Source organism: Myotis brandtii, unplaced genomic scaffold (assembly GCF_000412655.1).
Source record: "Myotis brandtii unplaced genomic scaffold, ASM41265v1 scaffold106, whole genome shotgun sequence".
Taxonomy (NCBI): Eukaryota; Metazoa; Chordata; class Mammalia; order Chiroptera; family Vespertilionidae; genus Myotis; species Myotis brandtii.
This window is the reverse complement of record NW_005353584.1, coordinates 28,722-53,871: the sequence shown is the minus strand read 5'-3', so window position 1 is coordinate 53,871 and position 25,150 is coordinate 28,722. Positions and strand designations below refer to the sequence as shown.

Sequence of the window (25,150 nt, the reverse complement as noted above, 5' to 3'; positions counted from 1 at the left end):
TTCAGTCAGTGTATGCTTAATTTCTAGTTGGTTCTTTATCACAACATCGAGGGTCTCACTAGATTTCTTGAGGATCTCACTACATTTATCGGCGGTCTCACCAGTCTTTTCGAGGGCCTTATTAAATTTATCGGCGGCTTCTAGACAGTTCTTTAAAGACCTTAAAAGTGTGGTTTTGAACTCTATATCCAGCAGTTTGCTTTCCTCCAATTCTGTCGTTTGTGTCCTGTTTCTTTGTCTCGGCATTTTTTATGCTTCGCTGTGTCGATAGAGTGCCTTTCTGTGCTAAGTGTCCCAATTACCTGAGGTAGACACTCTTGGTGCACCCCCTTGTGGTCTTTGTGCACAGTCTTGTTGTAGTTAAGCCTTGATTGTTGTAGTTATCACTGGGAGGAATTGACCTCCAGGCCAATTGGCTGTGAGAATCAGCTGTGTCTGCAGTGGGAGAACTTCTGTGCTGGAGACACCCCTCTGGGGCAAGACTTGCGGCTTTGGTGCTTTGGTGCTCACTGAGTCTGCCCCCTGAGTGTGTCTTTTATGGTTCCACGGAGCTGCAAACTGGATGGTGACCTCTGGTGCAAGACAGTCCCGCTTCTCCCGTATGAGTCTGGGTCTGTAGAGACTCGCCCAGAACTGGAGCTCAGAGCCTGAGACTCCCTCCCGATTGAAAACGACAACCGTGCCCTCAGCCGCCAGCCCGTTCCGCATGCACTCTGCACCTTAGTATTTTACTTCCGCACTGCGCCTCCTCTGAGTCTCGGTATGCTTTTCTCTTTCCTTCTAGTTGTAGAATTTCCACTCAGCCAGCCTTCCTGTGGTTCTGGATAATGTCCTTTCTGTCTTTTAGTTGTATTTTTGAAGTGGTTGTTCGAGGCAGCAAACTCCGGTGTTTACCTATGCCGCCATCTTGGTTCTCTCAGCCCATTTTTTTCTACATTGTGAAGTCATACAACATAAAGAGATCCATGGGATGCTTCCTTTTATTTTCTGAAAAAATAATTTTTAACTCTCAGTAACAACTCTATTAGGAAATGAATCAATAATAAAACGAATATTTAGTGCATGGTAAATTAAAACATTACAAACATTGAAAGTGTTTTATCAAGAGTGATTTAAACAATGCTTGCCTTCTTGTCATATAACTCTGAATACAAAGCAAGCATCCTTTCTATGCTTGGTTAGTTGTCGTACTTCTTCTAAGTTCAGATCAGCTTCCGGCATTTTAGTTTTTGTACTTTTGGTGTCATAAACTATCTCTAAGCTTTCTTTTCATGGAAAGTTTTTTTTCCTGTCACTTTTTAAAATTATTTATTGTCTAAAGATTTATATATGTCTCCTTTTTCTCCATAGACCCCCTCCCCCAGCCATTCCCACCCTGGGCAAGCCTCCACCGCCCCACTGTCTGTGTCCATTTAAAAATATTGATTTTGGATAGAGAGGGAGAGAGAGAGAGAGCAGAAACGTTGATTGGCTGCCTTCCACATATACTCCATACACCCCAACTGGGTATGGAGCTCACAACCCAGGTATGTGCCCTGACCAAGAATCAAACCAATGACCTTTCAGTGCACAGTATGAAGCTCAACCAACTGAGTCACACTGGCCAGGGCCAGAGTCACTTCTTATGGGACATCCTTATTCTTTGTGTCACAACCTCCTCTGTGTCCTAATTTATGCCAATAAGTTCACATTTACTAAGTTTCCTTGGCTGCATATCTAGAGTCTCTTGCATAGCAGTAGCATTGACATTCCCAAGTTAGCTCTTTCTTCTGTGATGTCATTTATGTTCTATTAGAATTTCACTTTCAGCATTATCACTTTTCATTTTTTTGCACTTTCACTTTTATTGCCCAGTTTCCTCTTTTGATGATTTGTTGTGAAATGTCACAGTGGTTTATCACTGGGCAACAGGAGGTAGCACAGCATATGCTTTGCTGTCTGTGCATGAGGGGAATAGCAGATGTGCAATGACCATCCCCAACAGTCTTTAAAAGAAGTGACAGGATTGGTTACTGATCATGATGCACATCTGTTGTTTAGGTAATGATTTGTGGACAACTAAACAGATGGCAGTGAAGTTTGCACTTTATGCAATCACTCAATGAATATATTGTGGGACTGAAATTTGAGTTGTGATTTTAGGGGACTTGTATTATTTAACTAAATAAATGGTGGTATCTCAAATTCATGTATATCAGAACTTTGAAAAGCCAGGACTGCTGTAATTTATTTCAAACTTGTACAATGTAAGCATCTTTCATTTCATTTCCTAATTGTGTAGTTCTTGCACAAAATTATTTCACAGGGATTTTAGATACTACTCAGAGGTGTTTGGGTAGCTGTCCTGAAGAAATCACTGTTGGAAGTTCCAGGAAAACATTCTCTATCACAACAGCCTTGAGATCCTGCTAACTCCTTGAGATCAAACTTGAGGACTAGCTTACTATTGAACATAATTGGTCCATGTACATGCATTTTAAAGAAGTAGTGGAACAGGGAATGTCTTTGTAGGTTAGAAAACTTATTTCGAAGAAATGAGGACATATACTAATGGACACTGGGAAATTTCTATCTAAGAAGCTAAAATATCCTCATCATAAATATTATGACAAAGAATCATTCTGGTTGATGGCACCTAATGATAGAACTTTGTTATTAAATTTACTCTGAATTTTATTAAATAATATTGAACTCTCAGAGCTTTTTCTTGGTCTCATCCACAAAATTATCACAATCTCCTATTAAATAACACTGATTTTATTTTAGAAGGAACTGAAGGAAACCATAGCGCAGCAATATACTCTTTTATAGACATTAATTGCTATTCTTTTGACCCTTTCCAAACTCAAACACCCCAACTTGCTGCATATACTCTGAAGTTATGGTATCATCCACAAGACCAGGGAACATTTGTAACCAAGAAATGTGTGTTGGACAGCCTTCTCTTTAACATTTTATATTCAAGATGCTTGCTGCACAAAGGCTGGGCTCTTTTGTTTCTGTGTCTTGTAGACTGAGAATATAATTTCTAGTTATGATTTATTTTGACAAAACTGTGTCACCAAAGCAAGTTGGACAGTGTATGGAGTTTATTATATTATTTTACTTGTCTTCTAGCAAGTAACCAGGTTATCATTAGCATTAATATTCCTTTTTCTCCAGCACTATTTCCACGAATGCTTCTGTTTTTGTTTTGTTTGTTTTTTTGAGTGTTCTAAGTATTTTAAAAATAGTACTTTAAATTTAATTAAATAATATTAAAATTTGAAATTGTAATTTTATTCTAAAAGTTATCATCTATGATTTATCCTGCATTGAAAACAATATTGATTTTCAGCTCAATAAATACCAAAATAATCTTAAAATGACTTTCTGAAAGTTATTAAAAAATAGCACTATAATAATAAAATCACACATATCTACCCTTTATGATTTATTCTTTTTTAAATACATTTTTATTGACTTCAGAGAGGAAGGAAGAAGGAGAGAGAGATAGAAACATCAATAATGAGAGAGAATCATTGATCGATTGCCCCTGCATGCCCCATACTGGGGATCGAGCCTGCAACTCAGGCATGTGCCCTTGACCAAAATTGAACCCGGGACCCTTCAGTCCATAGGCCGACACTCTATCCACTAAGCCAAACCAGTGAGGGCTATGATTTATTTTTTATCTGAGATGCATCACAGCTCACTGGTTAGCCTTCTTGTATCATCATCAACTCACTAACTGCTTAGTGAGGGAACATCTAAAGGTCATGTTTTTGAGCAGGCATTTAATTATTGGAATTTGGGGTTTTGTTCCTAGACTGTGGTATATGTTGGTCTATAGGGGCTTATCAAATTTTGTCTTCAGAGTTTCATGTAAACTAAGATGATAGCTATCATTTGATCTTCAAAATGACCTGCTAATTGCTCTAGATTTCATCAACCACAACCTGCATTCTATCTTTTATGTGTTCTTCCATCTCTTTATGTCTTCCTCTATCTCTTTTTTCAACGTCCTGTAGTTTTCTGAGTAGAGGTCTTTTACCTCTTTAGTTAAGTTTATTCCTAGGTAGCTTAATTTTTTTGGTGCGATGGTAAATGGGATTGTTTTTATAATCTCTCTTTCTGAAAGTTCACTATTGGTGTATAGAAATGCCTCAGATTTCTTGGGGTTAATTTTGTATCCTGCTACATTGCCAAATTCATGTATTAAGTCTAGTAGCTTTTTGATGGAGTCTCTAGGGTTTTGTATGTATAATATCATGTCATCTGCAAATAAGGACAGTTTTACTTCCTCTTTTCCAATTTGGATGCCTTTTATTTCTTCTTCTTGTCTAATTGCAATGGCTAATACTTCCAGTACTATGTCGAACAGGAGTGGTGAGAGTGGGCATCCCTGTCTTGTTCCTGTTTTTAGGGGAAATGGTGTTAGTTTTTGTCCATTGAGTATGATGTTGGCTGTGGGTTTGTCATATATGGCTTTTATTATGTTGAGGTATGATCCTTCTATTCCCACCTTGCTGAGAGTTTTTATCAAAAATGGGTGTTGAATTTTGTCAAATGCTTTTTCTGCATCAATTGATATGACTATGTGGTTTTTTTCCTTCAATTTGTTTATGTGATGTATCACGTTGATTGATTTGCGGATATTGTACCATCCTTGCATCCCTGGGATAAATCCTACTTGGTCATGGTGTATGATCTTTCTGATGTACTGCTGGATCCGATTTGCTAAGATTTTGTTGAGGATTTTGGCATCTATGTTCATGAGGGATATTGGCCTGTAATTCTCTTTCATTGTGTTGTCTTTACCTGGTTTTGGTATTAGGGTGATGCTGGCTTCATAGAATGAGCTTGGAAGTGTTCCTTCCTCTTGGATTTTTTGTAGTAGTCTGAGGAGGATAGGTTTTAGTTCTTCCTTGAATGTTTGGTAAAACTCCCCTGTGAAGCCGTCTGGTCCTGGGCTTTTGTTTGCTGGAAGCTTTCTGATGACTGCTTCAATTTCTTCCATAGTTATTGGCCTGTTGAGATTTTTAGATTCTTCCTGATTAAGTTTTGGAATGTTGTATTTTTCTAGAAATATGTCCATTTCCTCCAGGTTGTCTAGTTTGTTGGAGTAGAGTTGTTCATAGTATTTTTTAACAATCATTTGTATTTCTGTGGGGTCTGTTGTTATTTCGCCTCTATCATTTCTGATTTGGTTTATTTGGGTCCTCTCTCTTTGCTTTTTGGTGAGCCTGGCTAGAGGTTTGTCGATCTTGTTTATCCTTTCAAAGAACCAGCTCTTGGTTTCATTGATTTTCTGTATTGTTTTTTTGGTCTCTATGTCATTTATTTCTGCTCTAATCTTTATTATCTCCTTCCTTCTGCTCACTCTGGGCTTTTCTTGTTGCTCTCTTTCTAATTCTTTGAGCTGTAGATTTAGATGATTTACTACCATTTTTTCTTGTTTGTTGAGGTAGGCCTGTAGAGCTATAAACTTCCCTCTCAGGACTGCTTTCATTGTGTCCCAAAGGTTTTGGATTGTTGTGTTTTCATTGTCATTAGTTTCCAGGATGTTTTTAATTTCTTCTTTGATCTCATTGGTAACCCAATCAATATTTAATAACATGCTATTCAGCTTCCAAGTGTTTGAGTATTTTGGGTTGTTTTTATTGTAGTTTATTTCTAATATTATGCCCTTGTGGTCTGAGAAGATGCTTGGTATGATTTCAATCTTCTTGAATTTGGGGAGACTTTGTTTGTGACCCAATATGTGGTCTATTTTTGAAGATGTCCCATGAGCACTTGAGAAGAACGTATATTTTGTTGCTTTGGGGTGAAGTGTTCTGAAGATGTCAATTAAGTCCATCTGATCTAGTGAGTCATTTAGGATTGCTGTTTCTTTGCTGATTTTTTGTCTAGCAGATTTATCCAGTGATGTCAGTGGTGTATTAAAGTCCCCTACTATGATTGTATTGTTGTCGATCTCTCCCCTGATGTCTTCCAGGAGTTTTCTTATGTATGTGGGTGCTCCTGCATTGGGTGCATATATGTTTATCAGGGTTATATCCTCTTGTTGTATTGATCCCTTTAGTATTATGAAGTGGCCTTCCTTATCTCTTGTTATGGCCTTCACTTTGAGGTCTATTTTGTCGGATATAAGTATTGCTACCCCAGCTTTTTTTTCATTTCCATTTGCCTGAAAGATATTTTTCCATCCCTTCACTTTCAGTCTGTGTGAGTCCCTTTTAATGAGGTGGGTCTCTTGTAGACAGCAAATGTATGGGTCATGTTTTTTTATCCATTCAGCCACTCGATGTCTTTTGATTGGACCATTTAGTCCATTTACGTTTAAAGTTATTATTGAAAGGTACTTGTTTGTAGCCATTTCTTTTTTTGTGTGGCTGTTTTCTTTCTGGGCTTTTTATTTCTTCTTTTTACACCAGTCCCTTTAGCATTTCTTGCATTGCTGGCTTGGTGGTGATGAACTCCCTTAGCCTTTTTTTGTCTGTGAAGCTTCTTATTTCCCCTTCAATTTTGAATGATAGCCTTGCTGGATAGAGTATTCTTGGATTCAGTCCTTTGCTTTGCATCACTTTGTAAATTTCTGTCCATTCTTTCCTGGCCTGATGTGTTTCTGTTGAGAAATCGTTTGATAATCTGATGGGGGATCCTTTGTAGGTAACTCTCTGTTTCTCTCTTGCAGCCTTTAAGATTCTCTCTTTGTCTTGTACATTTGCCATCGTTATTATGACGTGTCTTGGTGTGGGTCTTTTGGGGTTCATCTTGCCTGGGACTCTCTGTACTTGTGTAACTTTTTTCTTCCCCATATCTGGGAAGTTTTCTGTCATTATTTCTTCAAATAGATTTTCTAATCCTTGCTGCTCTTCTTGTCCCTCTTGCAGCCCTATTATGCGTATGTTACTTCGTTTCATGTTGTCCCGAAGCTCCCTTAGGCTCTCCTCCTGTTTTTTAATTTTTTTCTCCAGTTGCTGTTCAGATTGAGCTTGTTTCTCTGCCTTATCTTCTAACTCACTAATTCGGTCCTCTGCTTCTTTCAGCCTGCTGTTGAAACTTTCCATGGTGTTTTTGATTGTAGCTATATCACTTTTCATTTCTTCCTGATTCTTGCATAGGTTGTTGATTTTCTCATCCATCCGGTGAATGAATTGTACAACCATTATTCTGAATTCTTTTTCTGTCATGTTGCACGCTTCAACTTCATTAATTTCCTTTCTTGGTGATTCCTCATTGTCTTTCCTCTGGGTGTTGTGTCGTTTCTTCATTCTGCTTATCTCCCGATGGATCAAAGGTCGGGTTGCGTGGGCCTGGGCCGTGTGCAGTGGGAGCCTCCCACCACCTTAGTGTCACTGAAGAGCTCTGACACTAAGATGTGTGGTTGTTGTTGGTTGGTGGGAACCAGGCTCGCTCTGAGTCAGTGTTGCCAGCGCTCAATGTGGCCTCGTATGTGCCCTTAGAATTAGGGACCCTGCCTGCACCGTGCTGAAATAGAGACCCCCCTGGAGCGTGTTGAAAACCAGAGCCCCCTAGCATGCGCCAGGAGTCAGAGTTCCCCAAGAGTCCAGTATCAGAGTCTCTGTTGCTTTGCGCGACTTCGCCTTGAGAATCAGGGTCCCTGTGTGCCCTTGCACCAGGAATTGGATTCACTGGCTCTTAGTATGAATGCACAGGGAATCAGGATCTCAGGCGCAGGTGATAAGAAACACAGTCACACTGCTGGTGCTTGGTGCTGCCTCCTGCCCGGAGAAACGGGGTCCCTGGGCCTGTGCTAGGCGGACAAATTCCCGTTCCCGCGACTCCCAGCCCGAGAAACGGGGTCCCTGGGCCTGTGCTAGGCAGACAAATTCCCATTCGCGCGATTGCTCCCAGCCCAGGGCTCTGAAGCTGGCAGTGCGCGTAGGATTAGTTCCTGGTGCTGCGGGCGCGTTTTCTCCCAGCCCAGGGCTGAGAAGCCCGAGCGCCGCGCAGGATCAGTTCCAAGGTGCTCGCGCACTTCCAGGCCAAAGTTCCTGCAGAGCTGAGGCCCCGGCAAGGGGTGGGTTCAGTTACTACCGCGGGGATCTCCGCACTTTTGGTGTCCGCAGGTCTGTAGCTGTGGTCGCAGGTCTCTGTCCCCAGTGGCTGCAGGGTCCTGGTATGCGTCTGAGATCAGACTGGGTGGTGCTGAGGCCAGGATCCTAGTCTCAAGCAGCTCTGTTTCCCAAGATGGCGTGGTCGCTGTCATTAGCTGTTTCTTCAGGTGACTAGAGGGACATGCCATTTCTTCAATCATATGAACTTGAAGATTACAAAAAGGGATTTTCTTAGGCTAGAGCAGCCCTGCACCTTTTATTTAACTGTGGAAGATCTGGGAGTAACACTTCTGGTCACTCCTCCCCTGCCCCAAACACACATACTTCACTCACACATTAGAACTAAGGGTCTTGAGGCAGCACTTGGAATAGTGATCATCAAACAGTAGGTGCTCAATCAATTCTTGAATAAAGTCATCTACTTGATTTGGTTGAGATGGACTAATAAAAGGTCATATACATTGTAACTACACAGTAAATATTTGTAGAATAAATGAAGGAAGCAACCTAGCTCACTCTGAGATGTAGCTGGCTAGATTTAGTTATTTTATAGATAGTATAAAAAGGAAAACTTTAGAATTTTTAATTTTTTTCACAAAAATCTAATATTGTCTCCCAATGATTTTGGTTTTCCTGTGTCAGGTAGCACTAAGGTTATAAGTTTTGTTTACAAATGTAAACACTGCCCTAACTGGTTTGGTTCAGTGGATAGAGCATCGGCCTGCAGACTGAAGGATCCCAGGTTCGATTCTGGTCAGGGGCATGTACCTTGGGTGCGGGCACATCCCCAGTAGAGGGGGTGTAGGAGGCAGCTCGATGTTTCCATCGAAGTTTCTGGCTCTCTATCCCTCTCCCTTCCTCTCTGTAAAAAAATCAATAAAATATATTTTAAAAAATGTAAACACTGACAACACCACATGCTGGTGAGCATGTGCAGCAACAGGAACCTTTTCCATTGCTGGTGGGAAAGCAAAATGGTACAACCACTCTGGAGGACAGTTTGGCAATTTCTTACAAAATTATCTTTTATATGATGATACAGCAATTGTGCTCATTGGTATTTATCCAAAAGGAGTTGAAAACTTATGCACATGGATAGTTAAAGCAGCTTATACATGACTGCCAAAACTTGAAAGCAACCAAGATGTTTTCAGTAGGTGAGTGGCAACATGCACTGTGATACACCCAGACAAAAAGAAATGAGCTATCGAGCTATGAAAGGACATGGAGAAATCTTGAATGCATATTAATAAGTGAAAGAAGCCAATCTGAAAAGGCTACATACTGTATGTTTCCAACTACAAGACATTCTGGAAAAGGCAAAACGGTGGAAACAATGAAAAGATCAGTCATTCCTGGAAGTGGGTGCAGGCAGAGTGCATAGGCAGAGCACAGAGGATTTTTAAGGCAGTGAAAATATTCTGTATGATACTATGATGATGGATAGATGTAATTTTGCATTTGCCCAAGCCCATAGAATGTACAACCCCTAAGGCAAACTATGGGCTTTGGGTAATTATGATATGTCAATGTAGGTTCATCTTGGTAAAAATTGCATCATTCTGGTGGCTGATGTTGATAATGGGGGAGTTATTCATGTGTGGGGGCAGGGAGTATAGGGGGGTGGTCTTTACCTCCTCTAAATTTTGTTGTAATCTAAAACAGTGCTTTAAAAGTATTTAAAATGTGTAAATAATGCTATTTCTCATATTTTATTTTCTGTATCGATTTCAATACTTTTAGTTGAGGGGAATGTTTTAAAGCATAGATATTTTTAAAATTACATAGTCTTGCCAAAAAGCCTGAAAATCATACTAAGAAGTTTGATAAGAGCCCATTAAGAACACATTAAGCCCTAACCGGTTTGGCTCAGTGGATAGAGCGTCAGTCTGCGTACTCAAGGGTCCCAGGTTCGATTCTGGCCAAGGACATGTACCTTGGTTGCAGGCACATCCCCAGGAGCGGGTGTGCAGGAGGCAGCTGATCGATGTTTCTCTCTTATCGATGTTTCTAACTCTCTGTCCCTCTCCCTTCCTCTCTGTAAGAAAATTAATAAAATATATTTTTTTAAAAGAACACATTAAATTATCTTTATCTTAATGCCAAGTGTTTGTGGAGTTACTTGAATTTATTTTCTTTGTTTATATTTAAAATTTTTATAGATGTGACAAATAAGGATAAATATACCTATTAAAGGACAAATAAAGATCACCAAAAAAGGTTCCTTGTGATTACTGAGTTCTATGGTGTATATATCAGATTGCAAACCCTTTTCTCTACACTGAAAAAAATGACAACTGGACTACAAAATACCTTCTCCCCACTTTCTGTGGGATATGCTAAAATGTGGCCACTGTGGCAAAGGAAGTGAGTCAAAAGAAACTAATTTTAAATGATTCCCTAAACAAAACATGGAGGGAGATAGATCCTCTTTCACTGCCTGTGATTATTTAAGTATATTTCACTAATATATTTGTTAGAAATAGTTGCTTAACTTATGGGAGTTGGAAGTAGCCTTGAAAATATTTAGTAGTTGAACCCATCAACAGAAACTAAAACTACCTCCAATATTTATATGCAAAGGTTTTGAAAAGGTTGTTCTATAGTAAAACACTGTCAATCATAGTATTTTATGGTGTTTTATTTTTGTTGTTACTGTTGGTAAGCCTGAAGAGGTTGAATTTTATATGAGAATCAAACTCTTATTAAGTCAGCCTTTTTGCATGAACTTCTACTGTACCCTAAAGGTGAATTCTTGCTGCTTGATCTTAGTAGTTCTTTTATGCATTCAATTAAGCCTGGGAGAGTGTCTTTTAAATGTTTAATTGTGAGGTGCATTTGAAACAGCTTCTGTTTCATAACCCTTTTGTAGAACTTTCAAGCTCTATTTAGATAACAATATGCATTGAATTGAATGAAAAACTTGACATATGTCTAGGCAGCTGTTCTCAACCTGTGGGTCGTGACCCCTGAAAATACATCCTGCATATCAGATATTTACATTACAATTCATAACAGTAGCAAAATTACAGTTATGAAGTAGCAACGAAAATAATTTTATGGTTGCGGGTCACCACAACATGAGGAACTGTATTAAAGGGTCGCGGCATTAGGAAGGTTGAGAACCACTGGAAAGTTTATTTTTCTATCTATGTCTATGCCTTTTGTAACCTATACACTGAATTTTATCCTCACTAGTGTTTGAGTCTAGAAAATAGGGAATCTGTGCCCTATTCTAAGTCAGGGACGTGACTGAGTCATGGTCACAACTTATGCAACTGAGGGGTAAGTTCCAAGCCTGGATTGATCAAATGAAAGCTTGGGGAACTTGCCATATTGTTTTTCACTCTTTGCTGATTAGTGTGGATTTCAGTTACTCAGCTTCAGGATTGATGATTGATTACCTCTCCATCCCCCCTAATGAGAATAAAGTGGAGGTTTACAATCTAAAGTATGAATATGTAGTGTTTCAGGTGCCATTGGTTATCATATAACCTTTGGTTATAATACCTTAAAATAGATGTTAGCATGGTCATTTAGGGGACTATTTGTTGTTCTTACTGTATTTAATCTGTTTGTCATTTTATTGGAAGCAAATTTAATGCTAAATATAACATTTTTTTAAATTGCCCTCTCAAGATACTAATTTGTGGCCTGGATAAAACAAAATAGAATTTCAGTCATGCACTGTTTCTCTCTGCTACTAAGTCTGTTTTTAGGTTACTTTGAACAACTTTTATGGTAAAAAGTTAATTTTACAATTAATCAAAACAACACCCCTAAGGTGAAGATATAGTAAAAGAAATAATATTTTTAGACATATCCATTAGATTATTCTTTTCATAAGGTACCAGGTACTTGAAAATAGGGCCAATGAGTCCTGTTGAGTATTTGTAGTTTATTTTTATAAAATTACTAGGGGCCTAGTGCACAAATTTGTGCACCTTGAAAGAAACTGTGGGCTGCTAGGCTGCGGTGGGCACAGAGGCAGGTCTCAGCACATCTTCTGTGCCCCTGCCTGGCCCTTCCTGGTCCCTTGTCTACCGGTAGCCCCACTCCCACCACCCCCACTCTCACAGGTTGACAGCACCGGCCCGCTCACATCCACTGCTGGCGCTGGCCCCAATCACTCCACACTGTCAGCAGGTGCAAGCGGTGGCTGCTGCCCTGATCACCCCTCAGGAGCAGAGGGAGGTGGAGGAGCCTTCAGCGGGCGACTGGGGCAGCAGCCACCACTCATACCCGCTGACAGTGCCAAGCGATCAGGAATGGCGCTGGGACCTGGCAGCCGATGCGAGTAGCGGTTCTGGCGCAGGCTGCAGGTGCGAGTGGGGCCGGCTCTGGCAGTCCATGCAGTGGTGGCTGCCAGTCCTGATCGCCCCTCAAAAGCAGGGGGAGGCAGAGAAGCCCTGAGGAGCGATCGGGGCCTGCCTGCAGCCACCACTTGCACCCACTCATGGCGCTGAGCGATTGCGGTTAGCAACAGGTGCTGGCAGCGAATATGAATGGCAGCTCCTATGTGGACAGCAGGTGCAAGCACCCGGCGGGACCTTGGTGCACAGGAGCAAAGAATTTTCAGTAACCATCAGAGGCTTGCCCCAGTGACAGCAACCAGTGCCCCACCTTGGTCTGGCATCCCTGCTCACCTGCTCCACCATCGTGCAACGGCCAATGCCCCACATGTTCTGTGCTCTGCCACGTGCTGCCAATCCCCACCATTCAGCGCATGACCCCTGGTGTTCAGCAAACATCATAGTGATCAGTTGTTTGGTTGTTCTGCCATTTGGTCTATTTGCATATTAGGGTTTTATATAGAGAGATTTTAATTGGACAATTTAAGCATTCCCTTCAGGATATCAAGAGGGTGTGATTAGTCCAATTTTATTCTAGTTTTTCAAAATAAAATATCTAGATTTCCAGATGCTTATCATTTTATGTAAGGTGGAACAAAGTTCTCTTTTTCTCAGTATTACCAATTAGCCAGTTATTTCCCATCAGCATTATCTATATCAGTTGTAAGGCTGAGGCAGTTTTACTCCTCAGGGGACATTTCACAATTGATACAACTGGGGCTGTTACTGGCATGCAGTTTGGAGGGAGGCAGGGATGCTACTAAACCTTCTAAATGTGCAGAGCAGCCCCCTTCCACCATAAAGATTTATCTGGCCCTAATGTTAGTAATGGCCCAATTGAGAAAGCATGGTGTATATGACTTCATCTTTAAATTGTAAGATAATAAAAGCATCATCCGTAAATTCAGCATCCATATTTATACGGCTGTGACACTATTTAGTCATTGATGGACTTATGAAAAAGATTTGAGGTGGCTGCACATTATACAACTGAGTTATTCCTGAAAGGTTGTTCAATTATAGGAAGTTATCAGTTTGTGTCTGCACTTTTTAAGTTACAGAAATGGCTTCACTTCTTGAGATTGAGTTCATGGAATTCTTTGTGTGTTTTTTTTCTTTCAAGTACTTAAATATAATTCCAATATTATGAAGGAGAAAATCATCATTTTATCTGTGGCTGGACTAGTTCTCAGTATATTAGTTATTGTTGGAGCCGTTTTCTTCATCCCAGGTAAGATGTGCAGTTACTATGAGGGAAGTCATGGTTGATAAGGTTGAGAACATTGTGGGGCGTGGAACTCTAGGGGAGAATCCATTCCTTGCTTCTTCCATTTTCTGGTGTTTGCTGGCAACCTGCAACTCCTTGGCTTGTGGCAGCATAACTCCAATTCCACTCTTAAAACTCCTGTGCATCTCTCTTCCAAAGACACTTATCATTGAATTTAGGCCCCACCTCATTAATCTAGGATAAGTTCCTTCTTTCAAGAACCTAAACTAATTCATATAATGTAATGGTCCGCTTTGGCTCTATAAATTAACGTTCACAGCTTCCGGGAATTAGGAGGTAGGCTTATGTTTGGAGCCACCATTTAACCATTCCAAAGGCAAACTTCATCAGGCAAGACATGGAAGTGGGAATGAACATGGGAAACAAATCAATCTGAAACTGCATTTGCCTTTGGGGGATGGGAATGGGATTTGGGAATAAGGGTATGCAGCACATGGAAAGAACAGCAGGGATAGGCTGGGACTCGAAGTGTAGATGTAGAAAGCCTACCTTTTATTAACAAAATACAATCTGGGTGTAATGTTTAGGAACAGAAATTTGGCAGTTCTCTTTGCAGCTGAAGTTAGTGAGGGTGTGGGGAGGAAAGAGATGAATTAAGAAGACAGCTACAAAGAATAGCTATTTTGACTTTAGGACAGATTGAATATAGCAAATGAAGGGATTGGTAAGAGGCTCCAAGGTAGTTAAGAAGGAGGAAAAGCCAGTTGAAGGTTTTGACTAGTTGAGACTTAGATGTTGACATTTAGATGTCTTCAGTTTGGTCTTAAATAAAAATATTGTCACTTATTTTGCGTGAGGTTTTAGAGGAAGCATTTATTTTTAAACGTTTTGCTGTTTATAGGAGTAGTATTGAGATGATTACATTTAATAAATTAAGTACTTTATCTTTCCACAGAGTAGGAAGTATGTAGGAAAATATTTTAAATATTAATTTTATTTATCAATAGGTGAATATTCAACAAAGAGGACCAGTGGACTTGGTTTAATTGTAGTTTCTACAGTAATATTAATATTACTTCAGATCTCTATGTTTATGATAGGTAAGTATTTATTGTTTTAGCATGATTGTTCCCTTTTTGATTTACAAAGCAGCATTTTTTAATTGAAATAATTCTTGCATTTTTTTATAATACAATAAAGGTTGGTTTATCTCCCTAGATATTCTTAGTGAAAATTTTTCCCAAAATGGATTAATTTTAATGTTATATTAGGTTTTTAACTTAGTTATTTTATAAAAAGTGATTTTCAGAGACATATTTAATGCCAGCCAATGGATTTTTAAAATCATACTATATAATTTCTTAATGATGATCTTCATATTCTTATTTCAGATTTTGAAGTTATAAGTAAATATTAAACATTCTCATTCTTTTGCTAAAACTCTCTTTAAAAAACTAGTTATACAAAATAGGGTTGTAAATCATAAAGAGTTATTGCAAATATTAACACTGAGTTTTACAAGTTATACGTTATTATCCAACAACCTATAATTGGTAACATTTTTCACTCCATTTTTGGGTTAAATCACTAAATATTTTTATTATTAAAGAATCTATTTTTTCCATTTGCACATTTAACTCTTGGTATGAGAGCCTATCTCTGGGTTGTTATATATTAAGGTGGTATTAATTTGTTCTAAAATCACAATTAGGGGTTATGCTTGCACAGTGGTTCTCCATCAGAGTGATTTTGTGTGCATGTGATGAGGCCCTGCTAATAGCCACTCCTATTGTGAAATACCCACGTGTGGTAAAAGCAGCATTGTTCTAAGATTTGGGGTAAAAACTGCCAATGCAGCTCAGCTCCCTGCAGAAATGAAAGGCTGCTGAGGGTGTGAATGTGGAGCTGACTGCTGGAGTGGAGAGAGATGGCTTAGGTCACTGGGAAAGCAGCCACCACCTGACACGGAGCTCCAGAGTCAGTCTTCGGTCCTAGGATACTGACCTTGACTGTACGAAATACAAGTGGAAGTGATTGCTTCTTAAACACTTGCAACATGCTTTTTCCTTGCAGCTCCAGCTATTGGGATGTCCTCCTTCAGTATCACCATATTGATCCTTCAGGTGCTGGGCTTTGTTCTCTCTGTGGTCGGACTAAGCCTCTGTGTCTCAGGTGAGGGTCACAATCTTCTCTAAACAATTTCTCTCTTACCAGTAAATTCTCTTAAAGCTCTTTTTCTCTTTCCTTTTCGTTGTCTTTCTTATTCTGTTTTAAATACATGGACTTTATTTGTTATAGCATTTTAGGTTCACAGCAAAATGGAGTGGAAAATACAGAATCCCCCTCTACCCCATCTACTCACAGCCTCCTCCTCTATCAACATCTCCCACCAAGTAGTACATTTGTTACAGTCTGTTGAACCAACATTGGCCCAACATTATCACCCAAAGTCCATCGTTTATATAAGGGTTCAGTCTTGGTGTTGTATGGTCTATGATTTTGATAAATGTATAATGACATGGACCATAGTCATAGAATATCATATAGAAAAGTTTACCTGCCCCCAAAACCCTCTGTGCTCTGTCTATTCATCCTCCCTATTCTGAAACACTGGCAACCACCCGATCATTTCACTGCCTCAATAGTTTTGCATTTTCCAAAGTGTCTTATACTTGAAATCATACAGTATCTAGCTTTTTCAAATTGGCTACTTTCCCTTAGTAGTGTGCATTTAAGGTTCCTCCATGTCTTTGGGTGGCTTGATAACTTATTTACTTTTTAGCACTGAATAATATTCAGTTGTGTGAATGGACAATAGTTTGTTTATCCATTCACCTATTGAGGGACATCTTGATTGCTTTCCCAACAGGGAAAGGTATTGATTTGTTATAAAATCACAAATCTAGACACACAATATAGAAGTGCACGTTTTGTATGGACATACTTTTTCAACTTCATTTGGGAAAACACTAAGGAGTGCAATTGCTAGATTGTATGTTAAGAATATCAATTTTGTAACAAATTACCAAACTGTCTTCCAAAGTGGCTGCACCATTTTGCATTCCCACCAGCAATGAATGAACATTTCTGTTGCTCTACATTCATGCCAGCATTTAGTGTTGTGAGCTTTTCATTTTTTCACTCATTTTTCCCCTACTGAGGTCAGTGCTTTCCACATTGGCTGATTGTTTAGTGGCCAAACTGCCACACCTGTATTCGTGGATGAGCTTTTAAAAGAACCATTTGGGTGGAGGTTTAGGCTTCACAGACTATTTCCCTTTAGTCTAGACTTGATAAGGTACATGCCATGCAAGCAACGGCTCTTCTTTCCGTACAGGGAAAGGAATTTGGAATCATTGCACTGAGTTAATAATGGGTATACAAATGTAGGTAATTTTTGTTTCTTTTTAAAAATATATTCTTATTGATTTCAGAGAAAAAGGGAGAGGGGGAAAAAGATAAAAAATATAAATGATGAGAAACAATCGCTGATTGGGTGCCTCTTGCATGCCCCCAACTAGGGATCGAGCCCACAAACCAGGGTTTGCCTTGATCAGGAATTGAACTATGACTTCTTGGTTCATAGGTTGATGCTCAACCACTGAGCTACACAGGCCGGGCAGCAATTTTTGTTTCTTGAAAATGAGAAAAATAATTACTCTTTCTAAAACTTAATGTTATTTCCGTTATTGATTCTTTTAAGAAGTTCAGTTATTTCATGTGATTTTCTAATATAAAATTTTATATGTTTTTGCAGAGTGCATCCCAGTGCATGGTTCTCTTCTGCTTTCAGGCTTGGGTATTACAGCCTTAGTGGCATTACTTGGATTAGTTTATATATTTGTTGGTAAGTCAACTTTGTTTTTGTTAGTCTCTGCCAATAATTCCAAATCCTATATAATAAGAGAGAAACTTGCAAATTAACCATCCCCCTACCACAAGGATGGCTGCACCCACAGCTGAGGCCGAGTTCCCATAACGAGCCTTAAGGAGCAATGAGCAGGGACCTGAGGCCGCGTGCCCCCCCCACATTGGGGCTTGACAGGGAGCCTCAGGCTGCACCTTCCACCCTGGTACCAGGCCAGGGGACCTCAGGCCGCGCCCCCCGCCCAGCGCCAGGCCAGGGGAACTGAGGCCATGCCCCTGCCCTGGAGGGGCTTAACAGGGGACCTCAAGGTACACCCCTGCCCCGGTGCTGGGCCAGGGGACCACAGGCTGCTCCCCCAGCCCCGTCACCAGGCTGGAGAAACTCAGGCTGCGCCCCCTGCCCTGGTGCCAGGCCGGGGGACTTTAGGCAATGCCCCCCGCCCTGGCGCCAGACCAAGGGAACTGAGGCCACGCCCCCCATCCAGCGGGACTTGACGGGGGATCTCAAGGTGCGCCCCCTGCCCTGGTGCTGGGCCGGAGGACCTCAGGTGGTGCCCCCCACTCCAACACCAGGCCGGGGGACCTCAGGCCACACCCCCCCTCCTGCCCAGCAGGGCTTGACGGGGGACCCTCAGACCGAAAACCCCACCCCAGCGCCAGGTTGGGGGACCTCAGGCCGCTCCCCCTCCCCTGCAGGGCCTGACAGGGAACCTCAGGCCATGCCCCCTGCCCCGGCCCGGACTGAGGGACCTGAGGCTGTGCCCCCCTGCCCTGGTGCCAGGCCAGGGGACCTAGGCTGCGCCCCCCACCTGGCGGGGCTTGACAAGGGTGGGACCCGCAAGGTCTGGATCTAGCCCAATGGGGGGGGGCAGCGGCTGGGTCTGGGTCTCATGCGATTTTGAGGCACACGTGAGTGGATGGGGACTTGACTCTGGGTCCTGTGGTGCACCCCAAACTCTGACAGGAGGAAGATTTTCATATACATTTTACTAATTTTCTTTCTTTTCTGACACTTCTATTATAGAGAAAGGGAAAATAGCAATATTAAAATATTTCCTCTAATTAATCACCTTTTAATGTGCACAAATTTCATGCACCAGGCCACTAGTATATTATAATTTGGAAAGACTTTTGGTTGGTTCTTACAACTTAGGATCAAGAAAATGTATTTGTAACTAATGAAATACTGAAACGTTTAGAAAATAGACTAGTTTAAAAGAAAATGGCTGTATGTTTTAAAATGCATAAACCTTTTTATGCTATGGAAAAGGAGAATTGGTTGAGGATTGATTTTAATAAATAGAAAAGAATTGTTTTTTTTTCATGCTTACCCTCTTGGTAAGCATGAATATATATAAACTTAAGATAATAATAATATAATTATCTTAAGTTTTACATGTCTCCTTTTTCCCCAATTGACCTCCCCCCCAACCATTCCCATCTTGGGCAAGCCCTCACACCCTAGTGTCTGTATCCATTGGTTATGCTAATATGTATGCATACAAGTCCTTTGGTTGCTCTCTAACCCCAACCGCCACCTCCCCTGCCATTTGTCTCTGGGTCTATTTTTGTTCATCAAATTATGTTGATCATTATATCCCACATATGAATGAGAACATGTGATATTTATTTTTCTCCAACTGGCTTATTTCACTTAGCATAATGCTCTCCAGTTCTATCTGCGCTGTTGCAAATGGTAAAAGTTCCTTCTCTTTTATAGCAGTGTAGTATTCCATAGTGTAGATATACCACATTTTTTAATCTACTCATCTGCTGATGGGCACTTAGGTTCTTTCCAAATCTTAGCTATTGTAAATTGTGCTGCTATCAACATAGGGGTGCATATATCCTTTCTGTTTGGTGTTTCTGGTTTCTTGGGATATAGTCCTAGAAGTGGGATTACTGGGTCAAATGGGAGTTCCATTTTTAAATTTTTGAGGAAACTCCATACTGTTCTCCAAAGTGGATGCACCAGTCTACATTCCCACCAGCAGTGCACGAGGGTTCCTTTTTCTCCACATCATCATCAGCACTTGTCTTTTATTGATTTGATGATGATAGCCATTCTGACAGGTGTGAGATGGGACCTCATTGTTGTTTTGATTTGCATCTCTTGGATGATTAGTGATTTTGAGTATTTTTTCATATGTCTCTCGGCCTTCTGTATGTCTTCTTTCATAAAGTGTCTACTTAAGTCCTTTGCCCATTTTTTGATTGGATTGTTTATCTTCCTTTTGTTAAGTTGTATGAGTTCTCCGTAAATTTTGGGTGATAACATTGGCAAATATGTTCTCCCATGCAGTAGGCTTTCTTGTTGTTTTATTGATGGTTTCTTTTGCTGTGCAGAAGCTTTTTATTTTGATGTAGTCCCATTTGTTTATTTTCTCCTTAGTCCATTGCCCTAGGAGCTGTGTCAGTAAAGATATTGCTATGACGTATGTCTGCTATTTTGCTGCCTATGGAGTCTTGTAGGATATCTATGGTTATTTTGTCTTACTTTTAGGTCCTTTAGCCATTTTGAGTTTGATTTTGTGTATGGTGTAAGTTGGTGATCTAGTTTCATTTTTTTGCATGTATCTGACCAAATTTCCCAGCACCATTTATTGAAGAGACTGTCTTGACTCCATTGTATGCTCTTGCCTCCTTTGTCAAATATTAATTGAGCAATATGGCTTTGGTCAATTTCTGGGTTATTTGTTCTGTTCCATTGGTCTATATGTCTGTTCTTGTGCCAGTACCAGGCAGTTTTGAGATCCATGGCTTGGTAATGTAGCTTGATATCTGGTATTGTGATCCCTTCAACTTTGGTCTTTTTTCTCAGAATTGCTGCGGCTCTTTGTTTTGTTATTTTATTCCAGATGAATTTTTGGAGAGTTTGTTCTAGATCTTTGAAATATACTGTTATTATTTTAATGGGGATTGCATTGAATCTGTAGATTGCTTTGGGTAGTATGGACATTTTAATGATGTTGATTCTACCAATCCATGAACATGGTATATTCTTCCATTTGTTTATGTCTTCCTCTATCTTTTTCCAATGTCTTATAGTTTTCCAAGTACAGGTCTTTCCTCTCCTTAGTTAAGTTTATTCCTAGATATCTTAATTTTTTTGGTGCAATGGTAAGTGGGATTTTTTTTTTTTTAGTATCGCTTTCTCTGATTTCATTATCCTGTATAATAAAAGCCCAGCAACAGAAATGGTGGAACGACCAGAATGACCAGAGACCAGAATACCACAGTTCCTCACTGTGGCTGGCCCTGCACCCGGGGAGAGGTTAGGGGCAATCGTGTAGGCAGGCAGAGTGGTTAGGGGCGATCAGGCAGGCAGATGAGCAGTTAGGAGACAGCGGTCCTGGATTGTGAGAGGTATGTTGGACTGCCAGTTTAGGCCTGAACTGACAGTCAGACATATCCCAAAAGGTTTCAGATTGTGAGAGGGTGCAGGCCGGGGGCTGAGGGACCCCCTAACCCCATGCACAAATTTTGTGAACCGAGCCTCTAGTTGGTGTATAAAAAGGCAATAGATTTCTGGGTATTAATTTTGTATCCTGCTACATAGCTGAATTTATTTATTAGGTCTAGTAGTTTTTTGATATAGTCTTTGGGGTTTTCTATGTATAATATCATGTCATCTGTGAATAAGGACAGTTTTACTTCTTCTTTTCCAATTTGGATGCCTTTTATTTCTTCTTCTTGTCTGATTGCTATGGCTAGCACTTCCAGTACTATGTCGAACAGGAGTTGTGAATGTGGGCATCCTTGTCTTCTTCCCGTTCTTAGGAGAAGTGACTTTAGTTTTTGCCCATGAGTATGATGTTGGCTGTAGGTGTGTCATATAAGGTTTTTATTATGTTGAGGTATGATCCCTCTATTCCATCTTTGGCTGAGAGATTTTGTCAAGAAATGGTGTTAGGTTTTGTCAAATGCTTTTTCTGCATCAATTGATATGATCATGTGATTTTGTCTCTCAATTTCTTTATGTGATATATCACATTTAGTGATTTGTGGATATTGTACCATCCTTGCATCCCCACAATAATTTGCACTTGGTCATAATGTATGATCTTTCTAATTTAATGCTGAATCCGATTTGCTAGAATTTTGTTGAGGATTTTAGCATCTATGTTCATCAAGGATATTGGCCTGTAGTTCTCTTTTTTGTGTGTGATGTCTTTATCTGGTTTTGGAATTAGTATAATGCGGGCTTCATAGAGCTTGGAAGTGTGCCTTCCTCTTGAATTTTTTGGAATAGTTTGAGGAGGAGAGGTTTTAGTTCTTCTTTGAATAGTTGGTAGAACTCCCCTGTAAAGCCATCCAGACCAGGGCTTTTGTTTGCTGGAAGATTTTTGATCACTGCTTCAGTTTCCTTGGTGGTATCAGCCTATTCAGGTTTTTTTATTCTTCCTGATTGAGATTTGAGAGCTTGTATTTTTCTAAGAATATGTCCATTTCATCTAGGTTGTCCATTTTGTTGGAATAGAGTTGTTCATAGTATTTTTTCATAATTCTTTGTATTTATGTGGGATCGGTTGTTGCTTCCCCTCTTTCATTTCTGATTTGTTTATTTGGGTCCTCTCTCTTTGCTTCTTGGTGAGCCTGGCTATGTTTATCCTTTCTGAGAACCAGCTCTTGTTTTTGTTTATTTTTATTTTTTGGTGTCCATGTTTTTTATTTCTGCTCTAATCTTTATTATTTCCTTTCTTCTGCTTAGGCTGGGCTTTTCCTGTTGCTCTCTTTCTATCTCTTTAAGCTATAGGGTTAGAAAATTTACTACCATTTTTTCTTGTTTTTTGAGGTAGGCCTATAGAGCTATGAACTTCCCTCTCAAGACTGCTTTCACTGTGTCCCATAGATTTTGGATTGTTGTGTTTTCATTGTCATTTGTTGCCATGATGCTTTTTATTACTTCCTTGATCTCTTTGGTAACCCAATCATTGTTTAATAGCATGCTATTTAGCCTCCAAATGTTGGATTTTTTTCATTGTTTTTATTGTAGTTGATTTCTAATTTTATGCCATTGTGATATGAGAAGATGCTTGGTATGATTTCTAACATCTTGAATTTAAAGAGACTTTGCCTGTGAACCAATACTTGGTCTATCTTTGAAAATGTCCAATGTGCACTTGAGAAGAACATAAAGGGTGTCTCAAAATTCACACAAGATTTGAATTTTACTCCATTTGTGCCGTAAAGTGTTGACAACAACAAAAAAAAAAGATAGCGTGACAGCTGACAGTTCAGGGTTATTAAAAATGGTGTGCTACACAAAAGAACAATGCGTTTTCATTGTTGAGCAGTATTTTAAAAATAATGAAGGTTTGGCAGCTACAGTTCGCAATTTTCGTGCAAAATATGGTCGGAATAGTGATTTAACTTCATCAACTGTGAAGAGATTAATTAAAAAATTTAGGGAGACTGGATCAATTAGTGATCTTAAACACTATGGCTGTCCTTCAACAAGTTGTTCAACATAAAACATCGAAGCAGTTTGTGAGAGTGTTGCTGAGAGTCCAGGGACATCAATTCGGCACCGTGGTCAAGAATTGGACATTTTGAGAAGCCATTTACCTGATATGCTATTCCATACATAACCCCATACTGTATACTTTATGTATCAATAAAAAAGTTATAATTTTTAATTATAAACCTGTGTTTTCTATCAAAATTACTTCTTGCATGAATTTTGGGACACCCTTTATATTCTGTGGCTTTGGGGTGAAATGTTCTGAATATGTCAATTAATTCCATCTGATCTAATGAGTCATTTAGGATCCATGTTTCTTTGCTGATTTTTTGTTTAGAGGATTTATCCAATGGTTTTAATATAGGAGACTATGGCTATATTGCTGTTGATCTCTTCCTTGATATCTTCTAGAAGTTATTTTATGTATTTGGGTGCTCCTGTATTGGGTGCATATATATTTACCAGAGTTATATCTTCTTGTTGAATTGTTCCCTTTAGTATTATGAATTGGCCTTCTCTATCTCTTGTTATGGCCTTCACTTTGAGGTCTAATTTCTCAAATATAAGTATTGCTAAGCCAGCTTTTTATTTTACATTTTCATTCGCCTGAAAAACTTTTTTCCATTCCTTCACCATCAGTCTGTGTGAGTCCTTTGTTGTGAGGTGGGTCTCCTGTAGACAGCAGATATATGGGTCATGTTTTCTTATCCACTCAGCTACCCTATGTCTTTTGCTTGGGGCATTTAATCCATTTACATTTAAAGTTACTATTGATAGGTACTTGTTTGTTGCCATTTTTATTCTTTACACCCGTGTTCTTTCTTCGTTTTCTATTTCTTCTTCTTACAGCGGTCCCTTTAGCATTTCTTGCATTGCTGGTTTGGTGATAATAAACTCCCTTAGTCCTTTTTTGTCTGTGAAGCTACTGAATTTACTTTCAACTTTGATTGATAGCCTTGCTGGGGACAGTATTCTTGGATTCAGATCCTTGCTTTGCATTACTTTGTATATTTCCCTCCATTCCCTTCTGACTTGATGTGTTTCTGTTGAGAAATCAGTCAACCATCTGATGGGAGATCCTTTGTAGGTAACTGTCTCTCTCTGACAGTCTTTAAGATTCTTACTTTGTCATTGGTGTTTGCCAATTTAATTATAATGTGTCTTGGTATTGGTCTTTTTGGGTTCATCTTTTTTGGGACTCTTTGAACTTCTTGGATTTGTGTGAGTTTTTTCTTCCCTATATCAGGGAAGTTTTGTTATTTCTTCAAACGGTTTTCTATTGCTTGCTCAGTTTCCTCTCCTTCTGGTATCCCTATTATGCAGATATTGTTTTGTTTTGTGTTGTCCAAAGTTCCCTTAGGCTCTCCTCCTGTTTTTTAAGGTTTTTTTTCCAGTTGCTGCTCTGCTTGGTTATTTTTTCCTACCTTGTCTTCTAGCTCACTGATGTGGTCCTCTGCTTCTTCTAGTGTAGAGTTGATGCTTTCTATTGTGTTCTTTATTGCAGCGATGTCATTCTTCATTTCTTCTTGGTTCTTCTTCATTTCCTCTTGATTCTTAGACATTAAATTTGTCTTCCATTCTTTTCAGCATTCTTTTGACCATTGCTCTGAATTATTTCCCTGACAAATTGCTTGCCTCCATTTTTTACTTCCTTTTTCAGTGATTCCTCCTTTTCTTTTGTATGGGGGCTGTTCTTTGTCTCCCCATGTTCACTCCTCTCAGGGTGTCTGGTTATGTATCTCACTTTCTAGTGCGTTGACTCTCTCCAGGTGATCTCTAACTTTTCCATGCACCAATTACCTCACCAGCTGTGTTTAATTTGCCAATTCTGGGTGGATGTTATTTGATTCAGTTGTTTCTTCTATCTTCTCTGTGAGAAGGTGCAGGACCTGACCTCATATTCAGCCGTCACCTTGTCTCCCACTGGACAAACTTTTCAGGTGCCTGTGGCCAGAAAGCCTGGAGTCTCAGTGTTTGTGGGTTTTCAGCTGAGGCATCTGGTTCCTGGGTGTTCTGGTTGTAGGGTCCCAGAAGGTATCCAAGGTCTCCCCGGTTGAAGGTAATGCTGGGCTTCCAATCACAGCCGCTCTCCCCTTCAAGATGGTGCCATCTCTGTGGCAGAACTGGCTGCTCCAGGAGAGATTTCAGCAGTAGTAGATGCTGCCCGGCCATTGGA

At 39.9% G+C, this 25,150-nt stretch overlaps 1 protein-coding gene across 1 annotated transcript in view; it reads left to right on the top strand.

Annotated features, from left to right (window-relative positions):
• Positions 1 to 15,838, top strand: part of LOC102260652 (leukocyte surface antigen CD47-like) — a 115,555-nt gene extending 99,717 nt beyond the window's left edge. The window contains exons 5-7 of the mRNA XM_014540918.1: positions 13,539 to 13,646; positions 14,651 to 14,743; positions 15,717 to 15,838. Of these exons, the coding sequence (XP_014396404.1) occupies positions 13,539 to 13,646; positions 14,651 to 14,743; positions 15,717 to 15,838 (323 nt within the window). The remainder of the gene's footprint in view (positions 1 to 13,538; positions 13,647 to 14,650; positions 14,744 to 15,716) is intronic.
• The last annotated feature ends 9,312 nt before the right edge of the window (positions 15,839 to 25,150 follow it).